We start from the raw sequence: 22,852 nt of genomic DNA, 5'->3' as shown, positions 1-22,852 counted from the left end.
CTATATCCCCAGCCCTTTTTTTTATTTTTTATTTTGAGACAGGGTCTTACTGAGTTACTAACTTGTTACTAATCAAAAGTTATTTGAACTTTTGATTCTTCTGCCTCAGTCTCCCAAGTAGCTGGGATTACGTGTACACACCACTGTGCCTGACTAGCCCTGTGAATTTTAAAAGTATATCTTTAATTATGCATTAATGGATGAATTATATGAACTTCTTTTTTTTTTTAGAGAGAGAGAGAGACAGAGAGAGAGAATTTTTTAATATTTATTTTTTAGTTTTCGGCAGACACAACATCTTTGTTTGTATGTGGTGCTGAGGATCAAACCCGGGCCGCACGCATGCCAGGCGAGCGCGCTACCGCTTGAGCCACATCCCCAGCCCTATATGAACTTCTTATAAATTTCACAAAAGGATTATATATTGTTTAGTGGAAATTTTAATATCTAACACTAAGTTACAAATGTCAATTAAGTGAAAGTAGACTTATGTAAAAAAAAAAAAAAAAAAAAAAAGCATCCTTTAAAAGTCTATCAAGTAGGGCTGGGGTTTTGGCTCAGTGGCAGAGAGCTTGCCTGGCACATGTGACGTACTGGGTTCAATCCTTAGCACCACATACAAATAAATGAACAAAATAAAGATACTGTGTCCATGTATAACTAAAAAAATTTTTAAAAAAAGTCTTCCAAGTAATACCAGCTACCTTGTTTATTAAAACAAATTACAATGTTTAACACTCAAATGAGATTTTGCATAAAATATAGTTGCACTGGGATACTACAATGTATTCATACAAGTGTTACTAGCCACACAAAATAAATCATAATACTGAATACCTACACACAGTCTTCTATTATCCATTAAAAAGTAATATTGGTGTTAACAATTTAACCACCTGATTCACTAAGGTTTTAATTATTTTTTAAATAACACTCAAGGGCTGGGATTGTGGCTCAGTGGTAGAGTGCTCGCCTAGCATGCATGAGGCCCTGGGTTTGAACCTCAGCACCACATAAATGTAAAATAAAGAAATATGCCCACCTAAAACTAAAAAATAAATATTTTTTAAAAAATAAAAAATAAATAATACTCAAGGAGCAGTCTGTCATTACTAAGGGTACCAAGAATCTGAATGTAATTCTAAAACAGAGGGTTTTCTAAAAGTTTTCTAATTTCACTGGAATAAGGGCTGGGATGCATGTAGCTCATTGGTTAAAGTGCTTGTCTAGCATGTGTGAGGCCCTGAGTTTAATTCCCAGTACCACAAAACAAAACAAAACTTCTCAGTTTGTCAAAAAGTTAAACATGGAATTATCATATGACCAAGCAAGTCCATTCCTAAGCATAAACCTAAGATATATGAAAATATATGTCTACACAGAAATCTGTACATAGATGTTCATAGCCTATAAGAGCCAAAAGGTAGAAAGATCTCAAATGTCCATCAAGGGATGAATGGATAAATTGTGGAATACAGATAAAATGAAATATCATTCAGACATAAAAGAAATGAAATGGGGCTGAAGTTGTGGCTCAGTGGTAGAGCACTTGCCTGGCATGTGTGAGGTCCTGGGTTCAATCCTCAGCACCACATATAAGTAAATAAATAAAATAAAACATATTAAACTAAAACATATTAAAAAAAAGAAATGACATGCATGATACATGCTATAATACTGACACATGCTGTAATTTTGACAAACCTTGAAAACACTGTGGTAAGTGAAAAGAACCTGGACATGAAAGTCACATAGTCTACGATTTCTTTTTCATGATATAACCAGAATAGGCAACTCCAGAGAGACAGAAGAAGATTAGAGGTTGCTAGAGGGTGGGAGGAGGGGAAAAGGGACTAATTACTGAATGTACAAAGGGTGTTTATATGGAATGATGAAGAGCTTTTGAAACTAGAAAGATATCGTGGTTACCCAACATTTCGAGCACACTGAATGCCACTAACTGTATACTTTAAAATGGGTAATTACATGTTATGTGAATTTCACTTCAATTAAGTGAAACAAAACCAAAGAACATAGCTTCCCAAGGAAAATACTATAGTTTGATGTTTACAGCACTTAAATATACATATTAACTTCTCCGGTATGACTGTAAAGGTCAAAGAAGTGCTCTCAAACATTAGCACGCATGTGAATCACCAGGGTACTTGTTAGAATTTCTGATTTTATAGACTTTGGGTGAGGCCTGAGAATTTCCAGGTTCTCAGGAGATACTGATGCAACCGGTCTCGGAGCCACTTAGAAAATCAGTTGACTAAAGGAAGAAATGGCTGTATTCAAGAACTGGAGGGCAGCATAAAACAGGACTAAAGTTAGACTGAATCTAGGCTATACTCTAAAGAGTTTTGTAACCAATGCTGACAAATTTCAACTGAAGACGGGAACAAATTGAAAGAATTGTATTTAGAAACTAGTATGACATTGGAGAAGTTAAAAATTACAGAGAATTGAGAACCACTTCAGTTGATTAAGAAACTTAAGGCAGGTAGGTTATTTATTTATTTTATTCATCCATTCATTCATTTATTTATAAACTTGCTGTTTTGCCCAGGCTGGCCCCAAACTCCTGGGCTGAAGGGATCCTCCCTCCTCAGCTTCCCAAGTAGCTGGGACCTCAAGGGTGAATGACAGCACATGGCAAGAACCTCAAAGTTATGAATGCAGGTTTATACTTGGGAACTGAGGGATAAGAAGAGACAGTTTAGAAGTGCTCACTAAATTGGCTTAACCAGTTTCACATAAAGGTTGGCAATTAGAAACTTTAAATCCTTATTGTTTCATCAGATAAGTTATCAATCACTTCAACTGGGAATATACCTTTAGTTTTACCTATGAATCATGATCCTCATCAAATTTTTAGAGTTGTTTGCTTCCACTTTGTATAACAGAACACCTTCATGGTAAACAAGCAGGAGAATCAAAAACCCTAGTCAGATCTGGAGTTGGTGGCATGTACCTACAGTCCCGGCTACTTGGGAGACTGAGGCTAGCCTAGGCAACACAGTGAGACCGCATGTCAAAACAAAACAGCTGGGTGTGGCAGCACACACCTGTAATCCCAGTGACTCGGGAGGTTAAGGCAAGAAATGACAAGTTAGAGGCCAACCTCAGCAGTTTAGCAAGATCCTGTCTCAAAATAAAAAATAAAAAGGGTTGGGATGTAAATCAGTAGTAAAGTGGCCCTGGGTTCAATCCCCAGTATCAAAACAACAACGACAACAACAACAGATAAAAGCTACCAGCTCTGTGGGCTATAATACTAGCACAAGAGGAACTAATAAATAACTAATTGTGATGGGAGGGGCCAGAATGGCAATGCTGTCTGCTCTCTGGCACTTGTTGATTGACACTTACATTTGAGGAACTGTGACAAGGTATCAGTGTTGCCTGTGGATTTACTGCTGGCAGATGCTGCTATGACTGTTTAATAAAATTTTCTTTGTTACCACGGTTGTTTTTTTTTAAATATATATATTTTTAGTTGTTGACAGACGATTATTTTATTTACATATTTCTATGTGGTGCTGAGAATCAAACCCAGTGCTTGACACATGCCAGGCAAGTGTGCTACCATTGAGCCCCAGCCCCAGCCTGACTATTTAAAAATTTAAGATTAAAGGATGTCAACAAATAACAAACCATGTAAATCACTAAATGCTAACAAAGGGCCCCCATTATTCTATGAACTCCTTCCCTCTGGAAAGAGGCCTCCTTGAAGTAATTTTAAAAATTCAAATGTGTTCATCTTAGCTTTATTCTCTATCATTACTATAAAAGGTTCTCTGAAGCTTTCAACAGCCATTTTCTAAATGACTCAGGTCATAAGGGAGACCAAGCAAGATTGTAAGAAATCAGCCATCTCCATCACCAGTATTAAAATTCATATTTTAATAGCAATGGGAAATGACATCCTCCTTTATGAAATAAAAACAGCATGTTATGTGCATATGAATAATTCAACCTCTATCTCATTATAAGTTTAATGGAAACACTTACTTCTTTGAGAGCGGCTGGGATTTTTTTCTGTTTCCTCCCTGATGGAATACTATGTAAGACTGATGATAAGGCACTTGAAGGAGATTTGTGATTCCCAGGAGATCCAACCTTAGGGGAGTGCTGGCGATCTACAACAAACCAGATACACTTATGTAGCCAATGGTGATGGGCATTCTGCGCTTCAACTTAATTCAAATCAATAAACACATTGTACAAAATAGCCATACAAGGATGCTCGAGAAATGGATGACATCCATGGCCCTGGAAAAAGGAAGATGATTGCTGAGAGCAGAGTGAGAGGAAGACTCCACTGTCTGATTTTCTACTTTTTGAACTTTAAACCACAAGAAGAAATTATCCTTTTGAGCCTTTAAATTTCTGAAACATATGAATGTCCTGCCAAATGGAAAAAATACCCCCCCCCCAAAACTTACCTACTGACTTAAAAAATACCTAACTTTGTTCAGTATCTAGATACTTAACCAAGTAACAACATTACAATGAACAAGGTACTAAAGAGGAGGATACAAAGGAGGGAACAATTAATTCTGACTGCAAAGGAAACCCTAGGAAGAGAAGGAGACATTTACATTGGACACTGAGGCGTAAGTAGTTTGCTAGGTGTAAGAGGGGGTTGAACACTCCACACAGAAGTCAGCATGAGCAACTGCATTATAAAATAAGGAAGCTAGGAAAAAAGGGACCTGGAATGCTTTTTAGGTTGGGTGTGTCAAGACCAGATCAAATTTAGAAATTAAATCTGGCAGTAGTCAGGAGAGATTTGTAACAAGGAAAACTCATAAGAAAATTATTAAAGTAATTTAGACCTCATTAGGACTGATACAAAATCAACACAAACTATTTGAGAAGAAGCTGACAAGATTTAATAACCAAATAGGTGTGGATGACTAGAAAGGAAGATTCAAAGATGAATTTTGAATGTCTACAGTTCATACTATGGGTTCAAAGAACAAAGAGAGGAACAGAAAGGCTGGCAAAGGAACAGGGGATGTGTCTACATGGAAAATGTACAGACTACAATGTACCGTTAATTCACAAATACATGGATTCTGAAACAGGATGTCATCTACTTTTTTTCCCCATATAGATATTCCTCTCTGCTGAGGAGAAGTTATTTTTCATGGACATAAAGGACAATCTTTTCAAGATTTAGATTCTATATGTTTCAGAAATTTAATTACATTTCCCCATCCAAAATGTAGACTTGAATGGTCCTACTTGTATTTGCTTGGCCTGGAGGATGCCTGAAAATAACTAGAGGACATGTATGAAGCATCATTTTGTATTTGTTCAAAAATCTACAATAAAATCTCATTAAAAGTGTTACCAGGCATGTTTCCATAGAGCATGACTTTATAAATAGAAAATGATTCTTACCAGCACACTATTATGAGAAACAAGAAACTTCAAAATAACTTGCAAGTTAAAGTTCCAGTTTGTTTTAAGTATTTCATTTTGTAATTTTATACAATTGGTTTTCTTAGCAAAACATTTTCACACTGTAAAAACAAATTTCAGTCCAACTTTTCTTGGAAATTACCACAAAGTATGAGTTAAGAAAGCTTAATACTAATTTTAAGACAAGCATCAACAATGCTAATGTACCAAAGATGATTCTTTCAGAAGCCTATTGGAAAGCATCTAGGGAAAAATGGAATTTCTGGTCAAATCTTTACTTATACATTACCTAGTTTCTGCAACTCTTGGAAACAGTGTTCACATACTCTTGCTGGCTGATTTTTCAGGTAATCTAAGCCATACTTATTTGATGAACAAGCCTGGCATACAATCTGAAAACACATTACAATTATTTTGTTTAGAATAACTTTTGTTTCCAAACTATAAAGTAGGTCTTACAGCACTGTCCACTTTTCAAAACAGTTACATGCTCATGTTCTCTTACTTAACCTCATGGAGTTCAGGCATTCAGTGGACTAGCATGTGATATCACACTTGAAAGACAGAGAGGCCACAAATCATCACAGAGCAACTACTATGTAAAATAATGCAGTCAAAGAGCTAATATGCATCAAGTGCTTAGAACAGTGCCTAGCATGCAGTAAGTCCTGATAGCTGCACTGACCATTATCATCATCATCATCACCATCACAGCTGCAGCAATGACCACTTCTATGCTCCTCTGCCAAGTGTCTGGCTCCGTACCAAGTTCTCTCTAAATGGAACCTTGTTCCTTGTTTAATCATTTTATTTTTTGGTACTAGGGATTGAATTTAAGGGCACCCAACCACTGAGCCACATCCCCATCCCTATTTTTTGTATTTTATTTAGAAACAGGGTCTCACTGAGTTGCTTAGTGCCTCGCATTTGCTGAGGCTGGCTCTGAATTCATGATCAAAGCCTGCCTCAGCCTCCCAAGCTGCTAGGATTACAGGCATACGCCACCGCACCTGGCTTGTTTAATCTTTAGAGTAATGTGGATATCATTGTTATTAAGCTCACATTACTGATGTCAAGAAGGCTTATGATATAGTTAGGATCTGGAAAGTACCCCAAAGGCCTTTGATTGAAAGCACTGGTCCCCAGATTGGGTGTATTGGGGGTAGTGGAACCTGTAAAAGGGGGGGCCTTGTGGGAGGTTTTAAGTTATGGAGGGTATGTCCTCATAGGAAATTGTGGAACCCTGGTCTCTTCCTCTTTTTTAAAATGCCATGAACAGTAAACAGCTGAGGTGAATAGGTTTTCTCTGCTGTGTGCTCTGCTCCTACTCCCACCATAATGTGCCACCACAGGCAAAACCATGAGCCAAATAAACCTCCAAAACCATGAGCCCAAATAAACCTTTTCTCTTTTTAAGTTGATTTTTTTCCAGGTATTTGTTACTGCAATGGAAAGCTGACTAAAAAAACTAACAAGTGTCATTAGGGATAATTTGACCACTGGAAGTTCCCCTTGCTATATACTTAGTATGTAGACAGAGGTGATTTAAATAACTAGCTATAAATGTGAAGATCATTTAATCGTGGATTTGTTAGTTTGGGTTTCTGAATGTAAGTTCTCTATTACTGACCTCAGAAAGTACATTTGGGGTGAGAGGAAGGAAGATTTCCCCTCCCCTGTTCCTAAATATTTAGAGAAGACTATCCATGTTTTCTACCACAACCATCTTGGTTATTTTTTCTTTTGCTGTGATGACTGCAGGGGTTTCTGAGGCGGAATATGCTTCCCCACTGTGCACAGCCTAGCGAGAGGAGAAATCACAATGCAGATGGGTTGTCCTCTCTGACCTTTCCACAGGCCCGGCAGTGGTGTCGTCTCCAGGTCAGAGTAAATTCGCTTGTGCAGATCATACACATTGTGGCTCTGGTATCAGGAATCCAGATGGGAGCCTTTGATCCAAGGGGACTAACTTCATCTTTATTTTCTGAGTCAGCCTGCGGGAAAAGAATGACTTCTGATTACCTCCATGCACACAGCCTGCGACAGAATGGAGACTTTTTTAGCTAGTGGTGGTGCCATCTCCGGGTGCTGATAGTATCATTAAAGATGTAGGAGGAGGGGCTAGGGTTGTGGCTCAGTGGTAGAGTGCTTGCCTCACATGTGCGAGGCACTGGGTTCAATTCTCAGCCCCACATATAGATAAATGAATAAAAAAAAGGTCCATCAACACTAAAAAAATATTTTTAAAAAAAGATGTAGGAGGAAACATGGGCTATTCTATTTTTTGTGTTCTCAGGATATTGAGGTTAGCTATATTCTAAAAATCCTCTTACTGCAAAATTAACTTTAAAAGTGGGATAACAGCTGATTAGCTTCTTCCTTAAACTATTTTGTACTTTCTAAATTTCCTACAATGGGGACTAGGGGTATAACTCAGTACAAAGCATGTGTTCAGCATACATGAGGCCATGGATTCCTCCCTAGCAACACACACACACACACACACACACACACACACACAGAGTAAATAAATAAATTTCCTACAATTAAGTTTTATAACTAGAAAAAAACAAGAGTATGCTACATGTTACCACAGACTTGCAGTTAGACATTCACAGATGGATAAACATGTGTTGCTTAAATTAGACACCCACCTCTGATCCTTCTCTGCAACATGTTGCATTACTAAACCCCTGTGACATATTTCTTTAAGGTAAAAACTGTTTGAAGTACACTGGAAAAAGAAACAAGGAAAGATAATACCTCCTCGAGACTCCTACTAGGACAGAAAGTGGTTCTTTTCTTGGCATACTCTTCTATTGACCTGGAAATTGCTTCTAGCCATTCATCCCTTTCAGTGGCAGAACTGTTGGGGGCAAGAGAAGGTTCCATCAACCAGATGTCAGCTTTGACTTTTTGCCTTTTTCTTACTTCTGTTAGTTCTCCCATGGCAACCAACTCCACCACCCTCCAACGCTACTCGTCAAAAGCAGCAACTTGGAGGTTTATGTGAACAAATAATCAGAGCAGGCAATAGGAAACCCAAAGCATTTTAGTAAATGCAATGCTTTTGTCCTTTCTAAAAGTACTGCATTATATTAAGTAGCTTCTGAAGGCTCCTAAATTTACAAGTATCTTTGTTTGGTTTATGGGCTAACTGTCCCAATTCATAATTATAATTATTTACATAACCAAAGAATTTCCTAAGACATAATCCTAGAATTCAGAAATACACCAAGAAATTCTGTTTCAAACACCTACATATAGCACAGAATATTAAATACCTTTAGATTATTAACATATTACCAAAAATTTCTACAAAGGATAGCGAGATGAAGGGAATATATTTTTAATATCATAAAACAGATGGTAAAAAAAAAAAAAACGAAAAAAAAAAAAAAACAGATATTGAAGGAATGGTTAATAAGGGAAAAAGCCCACGGCTGTTTTGAGGGCTCCTCTCCCTACTTGGCCACCAGGATTTCTGTTCCTTCCTCCGAATCATCAGGTGTATCTTTAACTCAACTCTAATGGAAATGGGCCAAAGAAGGGAAAGCCTTCCAGAAAATGGCATTCTTGTTCTGCAGTTTCGCTCCATGCCTCTCCCCCCAAAACTCTGTCATAACTTCCAATCATCACTGGTATCGGGACATTTAAGAAGCTATTTAAAAATTTTTGTTTGGCATATTTAAAACTGAGAGGCATATATTAAGTAACATAAATAGGAATAAATATATTAATTTGTACATATACATGGGGGGAAGAGAGAAGGAATGGGAGAGACAGACTTTAACAATCAACTTAAAAATCCATCATAATTAAATAAAATCCATTCATTATAGATTTGTGACTGTGTAAGAAAATGTCCACTTTCTAAAATACTTTAGAAAATCATAAATTAGAAAACTGAATAGCACCGGGCATGGTGGTACACTCCTGTAATCTCTGCAACTTGGGAGACTGAGGCAAGAGGATGGCAAGTTAGAGGACAGCCTGGGCAACTTGGCAAGACTCTATCTCAAAAATAAAAATAAAAAGGAATAGGAACATAGTTCAGTGGTAAAGTACTCCTGGGTTCAATTCCCAATACCGGGAAAAAAAAAAAAGAAAATTATGCAGCAATCTTGATGATTTTTGCATCAAGTGATTAAATGCAGTACAGTATATTAGTCACTATAATTTTAAGTATAAAAACTCCATCATAAGTAATGGCACATATAGGGCTGGGGTTATGGCTCAGCGGTAGAGCACTCGCCTAGCACATGTGAGGCCCTGGGTTCGATCCTCAGTACCACATAAAAATAAACTAAAGATAAGTAATGGCACGTATAAACATACAATGCTGCATTGAATTTTTTTCACAGGGTTGGGAATTGAATCTAGGTCCTTGCCTATATTAAGCAAGTGCTTTACCACTGAGCTGTATTCCCAGCCCCCTTAAAACTATATTTTGAAAGGCCCAGAGCAGATCAAGAAAATACTAGAAACCACTCATCTTTTATACAATAATCACTCTCAGAAATGTACCTCCCTATTAAATAGCTTTGAGTGCCACTTAGAATATTCAGTAGTAAGTACATAAAAAGGTAGGAATACAGTTTACAAAAAAAAAAAAAGTTTAAAACTAATATATTTTTCAAATATCCATTACACACAAAGAACAAAACAACAAAAAAAGAAACATCTCTCTCTAAACTAAACCTACCTCAGTTATCTCTACTATTCTAGCATTACTGCCCCAAACAGCTACTATCTACTAATGAGTATATGTCAGCCTGTAAGAGTACTTCCAAATGTCATCATGCCTCACCCTCAGAGTGACCCTATGGAACAGATACTGAATCTCACACACACCCATCTCCCCTCTATGACACCATCACTCATCATCTCCATTTACTGATAAGGAAACTGAAGATTAGCCATGTTAGATAACTGGCTTTATAGACAACAGGCTACTACCTCATAAGCTGGTATTGGACCCAAGTGTAATTTAAGACTGAACCCTTCACAATCGGGTCATTGCCAGCTTGTTCAAGTTCTTTGATGGACTACACTATGGTGACACATGCTCAGGCTTCTAGGCAAACATTCATATGATATTACTATCTCTCCCTCCCTCCCCCTGGCTCTTTACTGGAAGAAGTAACAGAAAACAGAGGCAGATGGCTAATTTGAGAATGGCTGTCGGATTTTTCTGGAGCCCTGGGAGCCTGTGGAAAGTGACTCAACTGTGCAAATCATGTCGCATATGCTGTTCTCTCATTTAATCATTCCTGGCTCTCTCCTGTGTGGGGTCTGCCAAGACGATGTTTACCAGCTCTTGATAACACTTCCCTCACAGACCACACACACTTGCCCACAGCATCCAGAGGAGACATTCAGGCTCTCTTTTTGTAACATGATTAGTTGAAGAATAGGCATCTTTCTTGGACTGGGAAACGGGACATTCTTTTGTAGAATTTGTATAGAACTAGAATTCAAAGTTCTGTCAAGCGAGTACCATTTTTCTGTTAACTGAGATGAATTACCAAGGGGAAAAAACTCTTCAATCAAAGGGACTGCTGGTGCATTAGACAGAGCTACACCACTTTTTGTACTAACTGTGGGATGCTACTGTGAGGTTCAAAGACTAGACATCACTTTGAAGCATCTGAGTAACATTTACAGGGAGAATATTAAGGGCCAGAAACTAAACCAGAAACTGGGCACACATAACACACCTCACTTTTAAAGGCTCACATCCAACTGAGACGAGAAAAGCAAATAACATAAGAGAGAACAAATGTAAGGCAGATAAATAACAGAAGGGATAAATTACTTATTTAGGTGTCAGGTAAGGTTGCAGAGGTGATGACCAAGTTAGAACTTGAAGAATTACAAGAGTTAGACAGGGAACTGCAGTCTTTCTGTGCAGCCTCATTAAAGTCTTCTAGCTTTATTTATCATCCCAACTGACGACACCCAAATGTATACCTGTAGCCCAGGTCCTGACGTCCTGATCCTTACATAAACTACTCTGACCACTCCACGCAGACCTTCCTCACATTTAATGTGCATGTCTGAAACTAAATGTCTGACTTCCCCCTGAAGCTGCTCCTTTCTCAGCGTTCCTCTGCATAGTGAGTGGTCCCACCACATACAGACTGGAGACTCCTGAGGAATAACTCCTTTCTCTCATATCCACATCCAATTAAATGCTTCCTTTAGTCCACCTCCCAACTGTGTTCTCAGTAGCACATCACTCCCTGGTATAAATTATTCAGTGGCTTCCTGTGGCTCTTAAGCTAAAGACTCAAATCCATAAGGTGATTCTGCAAAATCCATCCCACTTGTCCTTCCAGGCAGGTCACTCTCCTTGTCATGTTCTAGCTCATGCCACACTGGCCTTTCAGTTCTTTGAATACTCCATGCTCCCTTTTGTCTTGGGATCTTCATACTCATTGTTTCTAATGACCAGGAGGCTCTTCCAGCACCTACTCATCCTTCTTAAGTCAATATGCACAGCAGGCCTGTGGGGATTGTCCTCCTATCCTCTCTCTAAAAATCTAGCCTGGGCAACTTGGCAAGACTCTATCTCAAAAATAAAAATAAAAAGGAATAGGAACATAGTTCAGTGGTAAAGTACTCCTGGGTTCAATTCCCAATACCAGGAAAAAAAAAAAAAAAGAAAAAGAATTATGCAGCAGTCTTGATGATTTTTGCATCAAGTGATTAAATGCAGTAAGTATATTAGTCACTATAATTTTAAGTTTCATAGTACCTAGGACTTCTCCTGTGTACTATTAATCACAATAATACCTACTAGTGGTGATAGTTGCTAAGTCTTTCATTTGTCTTCCCTAATGAAATATAAGCTCCCTGAAGGAAGGGACTTTTTAATTACCCACTGTATCCTGATGCCTAGTGCAATGCCTGCCAGACTTGAGGATCCAAATTACTTACTGAATGAAGGAGTGAATTCCAGGTGGGGTAGCTACCTGGGCAAGGCAGAAAGATAGTAACATGCATGGAGACTGTAAACTTTGAAACCAGGCATTAACTTTTCTCTAGAAAGTACTCTACGGCACCTTCTTCTTCTATAAGGCTGTTTCATCTACATTAAAAATCTAGCAGGGCCCAGATGTGGTGGTGCATACCTGTAATATCAGTGGCTCAGGAGACTGAGGCAGGAGGATCACAAGTTCAAAGTCAGCCTCAGCAACTTGGCGAGGCCCTAAGCAACTCAGCAAGATACTGTCTCAAAAAATAAAAAGTGGGGCTGGGAATGTGGCTCAGTGGTTACGTGCCTCTGAGTTCAATCCCCAGTAGCAAAACAACAGGTTTGTTTGTTTGTTTGTTTGTTTTTTTGCCTGCAATCCCAATGACTTGGTTGAGGCAGGAGGATCTCAAGTTCAAGGCCCTGTGAGTTAGCAAGGCCCTAAGCAACTTAGTGTGACTATGTGTCAAAATAAAATGAAAACAGCTGGAGATGGGACTCAGTGGTAAAGTAACCCTGGATGCAATCCCTAGTACCCCCCAAACAAAACACAAACAAACAAAACTTCCCTGTCATGTAGTGTAGCCACCTTCATCTTTACCTCAGCTAGATCTCAGCCAAACCTTCTAGATAACTTGCAGCAGATTCTCCAGCAGCACTTGCTGCTTCACCTTGTACTTTACATTATAAAGATGCGTCTTTCCTTAAATTCATGAACCAACCTCTGTTAGTCACAAACTTTTCTTCTGTAGCTTCCTTACCTCTCTCAGCCTTCAAAGAATTAAAAAGAGTTAGGGCCTTTCTCTGGAGTAGGCTTTAGCTTAACGCCTACTTTGGCTTAAAGCCTGTGGCAGGTTTGATCTTCTATCCAGACTACTCAAACTTTCTCCCTGTTGATAGGATGTCATTCATGCATCCACTGGAGCAGCACTTTGAGTTTCCTTTAAGAACTCTTCCTTTTCATTAACACCCTGGTTAACTCACTTTTAGCCCGTCCTGGTTTTCAAGATACCTTCCTCACTAAACTTAGTCATTTTTAGCTTTTGATTTAAAATGAGATATGTGTGGCTCTTCCTTTCACTGGAACACTTAGAAGATATTGTAGGGTTACTAATTAGTTTAACTTCAATATTGTTGTGTTTCAGTGAATATGGAGGCCCCATGAGAGTGACAGGGGTAGGGGAATGACAGGTCGATGGAACAGTCAGAACACATACAACATTTATTCATTAAGTTTTCCATCTCATGTGGGTATGTTCATGGTGCCCCCAAACAACAAACAGATCAAAGATTACTGATCACAGATTACCGCAATATATAAAATAATAATGGAAAAAGTTTAAAATATTGAGAGGGCTGGTGGTGTAACTCAGTAGGAGGGCACTTGTCTAGCATGCACAAGACTCTGGGTTCAATCCCTAGCATTGCAAAAATAAGTCAAGTCAAATCAAATCAAATCAGATATTGTGTGAACTGCCAAAATGTGAGTCAGACACAAAGTATGCACTTGCTGTCAGAAAAATAGCACTAACAGATTTGCAGGTTGCCACAAAATTTCAATTAGTAAAAAACGCAGTATCTATGAAGCACAGTAAAGAGAGGTATGTCTGTATGAGTCACACAGCTTCAGGTTTCCTTACTGCTTGTTTAACATTATGGTAGTATGTTTTGGTTAACACAAGTCACAGCAGATTTCAGTTTAAGGTAATTGGTATCATAAAAAACAATGCATTTAAAAGCAAAAGACTTCAAATTGTATCCTAGCTTCACCAGCTCTGTATATATGAAAGGGAAACTCAACTTTTCTATAATTTGGCTTCCTCATTTTCAAGGTGAGATGACACCTACCTCATACATTTGCTATGCCTTTAAATGAAATGTGAAAATTTTCTAGTAAACTATAAAGCACTAGTTATTTTTAAAAATCTTATGTTTCGGGGCTGGGGATGTTGCTCAAGCGGTAGCGCGCTCGCCTGGCATGCGTGCAGCCCAGGTTCGATCCTCAGCACCACATACAAACAGAGATGTTGTGTCCGCCGAAAACTCAAATAAATAACAGGCAATTTATTAAAAAAAAAAAAAAAATCTTATGTTTCACTGTAAAAATATTTGAAATTGTCATGTTTGGATCTGGAATGTCCTTCAAAGACCCATGTATTAACAGTTTGGTCCTTAGTGCTACTGGGAGGTGGTGAAACCTTTTAAGAGGTGGAACGTAGTAGAATAAAGCTAGGATTGGGATGTGCTCTTAAAGAGGACATCCTTCCTTTTTCGGGCCCCTTCCTTTTTCTCTCACTTCCTGGCTGTGATGAGGTGGGCAGCCTCCTCTACCACATGCTCCCATCATAATGTGCTGCCTTGCTATGGGCACTACAGCAATGGGTCCACAGACCAAAGAATGAAACCTCTGCAACTGTGAGCCAAAATAAATGTTTTGTCTTCTAAGTTTATTTCTGACTGGTATTTGTTACAGTGATGGAAAGCTGACTAATACAGAAATAGTCACTCAAAAAAAAAAAAAAATCAGTGAGGCTGGTAGTGGTAGCTCAGTGGTAGAGTGTTTGCTTAACACGTGTGAGGCCATGGACTGGAACCCTGGCACTATCAACAAAAAAAAAAAGATCATTTTACAGCAGTGTTGTCCTATTTTGAGGGATATTTTTATCTTTGTGCTTCTATTATACTATTATATCAGTTGTCAGTCATTTATGTGCATGCAAGTCAACTTTGGAAAAAATCAGTTTTAGGAAAGAAAAGGAAGGAATAAAAAGTCTAATAAAAAAACCTAAATGTAAAAAAAAAATGCAGGAGATATGACACTGTCTTACTGGCAAAAATTCATCTAAATGTGTACATTAAAAAAAAAAATTTACCTGGCTGAGAGAATGAAGGAACGTTCAACACTTTCAATCTTTAATTCATTCTGATATGCTTCCTGGGTGGGTTTTCTGACCTGGAAGAAAGCATAAAAACCTGAGCAAACTCATCCTATTGTAAATTCCAACTCTGAATTGCAGCTGAAGTTGCCTAGTTGCTAACATCCAGGACCAACATTCCTACTCAGCTTGATCTCCATCTCCATCATCTAATCTCCATCACCTACTCTATGCTTTAGATGAATACCCACATCCAGGCCAAATTTCCCAAACCCAGGCCTTTGGTCACAATATTCCCTCCAGCCAGAATTCCTTTCCCCATATTCCAGTGTGGCCACCTATGAACCATACTTTAAGGCTCATTGGCTCTTCTGTCTTAGACTTCCTTGATTCTCCTCTTTCCTAGATGTCTATCAAAACATGCATGCCAATTCCTCCACTATGCCCATCAAAAGATGTGTGTTTATTTTATAAATTCCTAAATACCTTTCAATATGTCTTTACAGTGATATTTATTACTGTCTACTGTATAGTGTATTATCTTTCTAACTGTGTATTCAATCTTTCTGGGGAGGGAGGCTGAGATAGACAAAAAGAATCATTCCTCAACTCATCCTCCTACTTTTCATCAAACCTACTACCATGTTTTGTTTATAGTCATTCTCAATAAATATGGTAGAAATAAATTAATGCATGAGTGAACAAATGACATGAATGAATAAGCAGATGCATGAACAGTAGCATATGGACAGAGAAGAGTTAATGACATGAGAAAGATGATTTCTTAGGGATTCTTCTCTGCATATATAAACATGTCTGAGTAAAAAAAAAAAAAATGTTCTAGGGCTGGGGATGAAACTCAGTGTTACAGTACTAGTCTGGCATGCAGGAGGCCCTGAATTTGATCTCCAGCACCACAAACAAACAAAGCAAAGCAAAACAAACGAACAAACACAAAAAACCTCTAACAGATGCACTGACCTTCATTCCAGCCAATGAGAGCATGTTGTTCAGTTTATACATCCCAGATTGTACCGGTGTTGTATACAACAGGGCATCATTAAACTGAAAGTAGAAATATTTCATAGGACAAATTACAGAAAGTAATACTAGCTACAATGATACTGATATGATAAAAAAAATAAAGGGAAAATATTACCTCATGTTAATAGCTCTCTGAACAAAATACTTATGTTCTGCTGATATATACTAAAACCATCTAAAATGTTTTAGGAGAATATTATTCAAAAGGCAATTTCTAGAAAATGTGTTTCCTTTCTAAGTTCTATAACAGATTTAAGGTTTTCTGAATTCTAAATCCCACCAAGGTTTCAGTCTCCCTGAAAAAATAATTGATTTTTTTAAAAACAGTTCTACCAATCTAGAAATTAAAACTAAATTCCAAAAGAAAATCATTTTCTGATATGCATCATAACAGACCTTATTTTCTATACTTGAAATGAAACTAAATAATATGGCCAAAGACTCCACTAAAACTGGTATTTGAATGTGTTGTGTTTGTGTGTTGTATATAAATGTCTTGTTACATTAAGCAATGACCTGGACACATCAGAGTTACATGTGGCCTCTTACCAGGAAAAACATTCGGGGCTGCATGACCTTCCGGGATAGCTTCTTCAGAATTCCTTCTTTGAGAAAAACCTGATTCATCCAAGCAAAAACTCAGTTATTCCAACCATCGCATTACAATTGCAATATACATACAATTTCTTTTTCATTTTTCTTCCCTAAGAATTTTTTTTTTTTTTTTTTTTTTTGGTGGGAGCCTGGAACAACTAGGATAAATTTCCCTGTGACTTTTTATAGTCATGCCTTTTTTCTATTGTGGTGCTGGTGATCAAGCCCAGGTCCTCCTGCAAGTGCTCTATCACTGAGCTACAATCCTGCCCACCCCCAATACTTTTCTTTTTAAACCCTGTAAGTCACTTAGAAACTGGACAAAAGGAAAGATTAAAAAAAAAAAAAAAGCCAGAAAATAAAAGGAAAACAAAAGAAGAATAGGATTAGATAAGCATACAAAGTTTCATAAATCATATATTGGCCCCAGGGGAACTATATGGACTGATATGTAATTGAGTGCGTACTTAGTCCTGAGGCATATACAGCATCCGGATAAATGCATTTTGTAATTTTCCTGAATTCATTCCCCAGGCCACTTCTGTGCTCTATGAGGAGCATCAAAATATCAATTTTCTCCCTCCCTTCATAATCCTCTTTGCATCAAAGATTTTAAGTATAATTGACTTCAAATCTGTGTGAGGTTAGCTGGTATTACAAAATAAAAATGATCCCATTAAATCATTTTATTGGGACTCTGTGGGGTCCCTTGCCTTTCTCCTAATTGAATTGGACTTCTTGTCATGGTGACTTACATTATAAATGTTTTGAATGGATGGAGCAATCCATATTAGGTCAGCGAAGACTAACAATAATGAGTAATCTATTTTCATAACTAAAATAAAAATTAGCTACAGATGGTGCCTGAGTACGTGTTAAATTTGCAAAAGGTAGTCTATAACACTTACCCGTCCAGGCTGCACTATTTCATGGTGTCCATTTAAGCTGTACTGAATTTGCATAAGTTTCTGAAAGTTGTCCTAGAGAAAGACAACGTAGAGCACGTGAAGGCCCAGGCTCCCAGGTTGAACAGTGTACTAGTCAATGATAAGATACTTACTCCTTGCTTCATGGTGTCGTTGGCATGGTTTGCTACCTCTATTACAACTGCAAGGGCATCTAAAATAGAAGGGGGCTTCTGGTTATTACCATTGACACACACAGTTTGCAACATTAAGCATTTCCAGATGACAGGGCAGTTATTTCATAGCAACCAAACTCTGGTGGAGCTGGGTTAACTGTGAGTAGGCGGAAACATAGACAATAAGGTTCAGTCAGGATGTATCCAAGGAAAACAAGCAAAACATAATACCTGTGAACAAAAATGAGCCACAGAAAGACTCCAAAGAGACAGGGTAGACCATGTTTATCAATAACATAATTTCAGGGTTTCTTTGTGCTGGGATTTGTTGCCCTCTGGAAGTTTACAAGGGTTAGAATAGGATTTTACCAGGAAGCAAAGGACCACATCAATATAGACTGTCACAGGGAAGAGGGATCATGAGAGACAAGGATCCTGGCATAGGAAACAAGAACTATGAGAAATAATTATTTAAAAGGCTCAAGGGTTGGGGTATCTGGTCTGATTCCAAGAGGTGTGGGTTAGAAAGGAGAGAAATCTAAGATCTAATGTGCTTCCATGTGGCATTTCTGGAAGCACACTAGATCTTAGGAATGTACAAGCATCATTTTTTGAGCTAGCTTATTCAGCTTCATGGATCAATCTATGTTTTATACTTTACATTCGCCTCTTGCCTTCTGCAGTCTTTTGTAAAGTATTTTTTGAATACTCTGGTCTTGTCACCTTTGGAACTGGATATAAAGGATAAAGTCTGCCTTTTGTCTGCTTTTGGGAAGTACTTGTTTTCCATCCAAGGCAGCAGCACTCCCTAGGGACATGTGGACATGTGTAAAGACAACTTGTGGTCATCACAATGACCAGGAAGGTCACTGGCCTTTAGTGGGTAGAAGACAGGGATTCTAAATACCCTGCAGTACTCAGAAATCCACAGAAATAAGATTATCCTGTATAATATGACAGTGGCATCACCAACTGAGAAAAAATGAACACATGATGAATAGTCATGCCCTTCAGAGGCTTTGTGGAAGTGATGATGTTTATCAATGATAAAAAAAATACAAGACCAATTTTTTAAAAGGGGTTGAGATTTTTTGGTTTAATTACTGTAACTCATCAAGAGACTCTCTAAAAATAACCCTGAAACTTTCCATAGTCTTTAAACATATTATTGCGATTAGTTTGTGTGTGTGTGTGTGTGTGTGTGAGAGAGAGAGAGAGAGGGAGAGAGGGAGAGAGAAATGTTGGGGATCAAACCATGTCCTTGCTCAAGCTAGGACAGAGTTCTAGCTACGCTCCCAGCCCTTTCACTGTTATTAAAGATAAGCAGAGGGGCTGGGGTTGTGGCTCAGTGGTAGCCCGCTTGCCTAGCATGTGTGAGGCACTGGGTTCGATCCTCAGCACCACATAAAAAATAAACAAATAAAATAAAAGGTATTGTGTCCATTAAAAAAAAGATAAGCAGTATTTCCTTATATAGCAATCCCAACCATATATCAGAATTTATGCACCTGGCACGATCATCAGAGCACATATTCCATGTTACCCTATGTGTGTTCCCCGCTTTCTGGCCTGATGGGGCTCCCAGTGGGTAGAGCAGAGAAGCCTTGGGATGTAAGAAGTGCATGAATGATAAAACGGCTGTGACCTAGTCACCTGGTCTCCAAGCTCTGTCTTCTCCAGTCCATTCTGCGATTCTGCTTTCCCCACATCATCTCTACAAGAGGGCCTGGTGACTCTTCAGCTGGCTGTCAGCTTACCTCGCAAAGGTGTATTTTATCTCATCTCCCTCACCCTCAGGCAACCTAATCCGCAGCGGCCCACCACACTCTTCTGGTGGCCTGTAGGTATATAGTGCATCTTACTGTTCTCTGTTTATTCTAATTTATGCCTTTGTGAAAGTGTGTAATTTCCATTAAACAAGCTTCTTAATCTCTGGCCCTATATTTGTTTCATCCACAAAATGGAGCTAACGACTCACTTTATTTGAAGGCAGAAGCTCTGGGACATGGAACAGATGTCTCTTGAGGTCCCATTTGCCAAGATCTCTCTACTATTTTTGTTCTTTCTTTTTTTCCTGGTGCTAAGGATTGAACCCAGAGCCTACAGCCTGCCAAGTATGTGCTACCACTGAGCTAACCCCCAACCTCTGCCAACAATCGTTATCTTCACAGCACAGACTTTGTTCAGCAATGCTCACTCTTCTTCTTGCCCACCCTTTAGCTCCTCTCCAGATCTCTTCTTTCTAAGCAAATCTTCCTGCCTCTCCAACTATCACCTTTCTCCTTCTCTCAAATCATTCTGTACTTCTCAGGCATCCTCACCCTCAACCATCTGCTGGGCTGGGGACACAGCTCAGTGGTAGTGTTGCCCAGTATGCAGGAAGCCTGGGTTCAATCCTCAGCACTGGGAGGAAAAAAATAAAAGAATGAAGAGGAGGAACAAAAGGAGGAGTGGAAAAAAAGCCATTTGCTTTCATTTCTTTTCTTTGAGTACTAGGGATTGAACCTAGCAGCACTCTACCAAGGAGTTACATTCCCACACCTTTTAAAATTTTGAGACAGGGTCTCATTAACTAGCCCACATAGGCCTCCAACTTGCCATCCTCCTGTCTCAGTTTACCAAGTAGCTGGGATTACAGGCATGCACCATTGTGCCCAGCCCGTCTGCTTTATTCTTTATTTCATGGGGATTATAGACTTCTTCATCAATTAGATTATATGTTCACAGAATAGAAGAAGCAGGTCATACTGCTTTTCCTTTAAAAAGAAATGGAACTTTAAAAAATATATCATCATTAAAGAATCCCAAAATAACATGGTATTTTAGACTATCCTTGATTCATATAGCTTAGGCACTTCATGGACTCATAACCTTCAAGCTTAAAAGAACCCTGCAGATCTTCTCATTCAATCGCTATGTTTGAAAGATGAAGAAGTGGACATCTACAGAACTTGAACAGGGGCACAGAGTGACTGAGCACATTCAGGAGTGTCCTGACCCCAGGCCATGCCAGGGCCATTCTCTCAGGAAGCTGGCTCTTGGTAGGGCTGCCTATGACCTCTAGAGACCCCTACAGTCTCTCTTGTCACTAGCCACATTTTACTACTTTACTTGGTTCTATTTTAATCTGTCCAAAAGATTTTTTTAAAAGCTTTAAGCCTTCTTATGAACCGAACAATTTTGTACAAGGGTTTTGCTATCAGTATATTTTTTACTTTCCTGGTCTAAATAAAACATGATACAGAAACGTTTGCAACATGGGACGGCAAAAGTTATTTACCTTGAGTGTCTCTGTAATCTCCAGAATCTTCTAAGAGATTCTTCAAATAATCTAGAAAAAAAAAATATTATAGCTTTTAGCACAATGAAGCACTGAGCCTCCAAACACTTATCTTCTTATTCAGTATTTCACTTGGTTTTGTTATTCTCCAACTTGTGCTGACTTTCTAAAACATGGAAAAATAAAGCCTTGAAAATAAAATTGAAATCAGGACTTAGAATCAGAGCTGCACAAACCCTTAGAAGTCACTTTTATCGTTGTGAAGGAATCAGATGATTGAGTAAAAGAACTCACTCAAATCACATGATCTCTTTGTTCCAGAGCCAGGACCAGAATCCAGGTCTCCTGGTGCCTGTTCAGTTGTTCTTTTGCCCCAACATACATCAAACACCTTAACCGCCAAATCTAGTAAAATATAAATAAATATATATATATATATATACACACATATATATACATATACATATGTATGTATATATGTGTGTGTGTGTATATATATATTTACGGTACTGGAGACTGAACCTATGAACCCTCTGCCACTGAGCTACATCCACAGCTCTTTCTACTTTTTATTTTAATAGGAACTTGCTAAGTTGCCTAAAATGGCCTTGAACTTATGCTTCTCTTACCTCCAGTTTCTGCTGGAATTATAGGCATGGGCCACTGCACCCAGTCAGATCTAGGACAAAATTCTAAGACAATTAATCTAAGCATCCTTCAATGCCCAGGGCACCAAAGGAACTCAATACATGTGCCTGAATCAGTGGTTTTCAAGTGGGGACACATTTACTCACCAAGGGACATCTGCTAATGTCTGGAGACATTTTTAGTTGTCACAATTGGGGCTAAGGGGGTGCTACTGGCAGCTGGTGGCTAGAGGCTATGGATGCTGCTAAACACCCTGTAATAAAGCCTAACAACAAAGAATTATCTGGCCTAAATGTCAATATGCCTGAGGCTGAGAAATCCTGGTCTATATGAAGATGGCTGACAAATAAACAGTATGGTATATAGTACTTCTGAAAAGACAGACGAAACCGAGGCAAACGGTTGTATGTAACAAATCTTCAACACCAACGAATGTCACAGGAATTCAAGGGAACACCTCCTTCTCTGCTGAGAAACACAGGATGGCTTCCCTGTATCTATCAAATCAGTGCAAATTCCTTTCCATGAAATTTACCATACCCCACTGCCTGGTCCCTTTCCATTCATCTGACCCTTTGTCCTTAACCACATAATGGGTTGTGCATAATTCCTTCAACACTTCTCATGTTTCCTTGCTCCATGCTCTTTGTCTCTAGGACTCCTTTCTTCTAAATCATTTTCATTGTCACTGTATATAATTCAAGTCATATTCTGTGTGTGTGTGTGTGTGGTGTATGTGTGTGTGTGTGGGGGGGGGCTGGGGATTGAGTCCAGGGCTTCTGCATGCTAGCATGTGGTCTCCCACTGAGCTATACTCCTAGCCTTCAACTCAAATTTTTCAAGGATTATCTCAATTTTTTGTTCTCCTACAAAACTTTCCATTTGAAAGAACCATTTTCTCCCTGTGAATAGGATCTGAC

At 38.6% G+C, this 22,852-nt stretch overlaps 1 protein-coding gene across 2 annotated transcripts in view; it reads right to left on the bottom strand.

Annotated features, from left to right (window-relative positions):
- Nucleotides 1-22,852, bottom strand: part of Fgd6 (FYVE, RhoGEF and PH domain containing 6) — a 113,464-nt gene that overhangs the window by 8,119 nt on the left and 82,493 nt on the right. For both annotated transcript variants that reach the window (XM_048803733.1, XM_048803738.1), the window contains exons 9-18: nucleotides 21,285-21,335; nucleotides 17,984-18,042; nucleotides 17,832-17,903; nucleotides 16,879-16,947; nucleotides 16,267-16,350; nucleotides 15,283-15,362; nucleotides 8,197-8,299; nucleotides 7,281-7,427; nucleotides 5,723-5,825; nucleotides 4,015-4,142 (exon numbers count right to left, since the gene is read on the bottom strand). In XM_048803733.1, coding sequence (XP_048659690.1) covers nucleotides 4,015-4,142; nucleotides 5,723-5,825; nucleotides 7,281-7,427; nucleotides 8,197-8,299; nucleotides 15,283-15,362; nucleotides 16,267-16,350; nucleotides 16,879-16,947; nucleotides 17,832-17,903; nucleotides 17,984-18,042; nucleotides 21,285-21,335 — 896 coding nt within the window. The remainder of the gene's footprint in view (nucleotides 1-4,014; nucleotides 4,143-5,722; nucleotides 5,826-7,280; nucleotides 7,428-8,196; nucleotides 8,300-15,282; nucleotides 15,363-16,266; nucleotides 16,351-16,878; nucleotides 16,948-17,831; nucleotides 17,904-17,983; nucleotides 18,043-21,284; nucleotides 21,336-22,852) is intronic.

This window comes from Marmota marmota, unplaced genomic scaffold (genome assembly GCF_001458135.2).
Source record: "Marmota marmota marmota unplaced genomic scaffold, marMar, whole genome shotgun sequence".
NCBI classification, from domain to species: domain Eukaryota; kingdom Metazoa; phylum Chordata; class Mammalia; order Rodentia; family Sciuridae; genus Marmota; species Marmota marmota.
The sequence above is the reverse complement of the archived record's forward strand: the minus strand, read 5'-3'. Positions and strand labels throughout refer to the sequence as shown.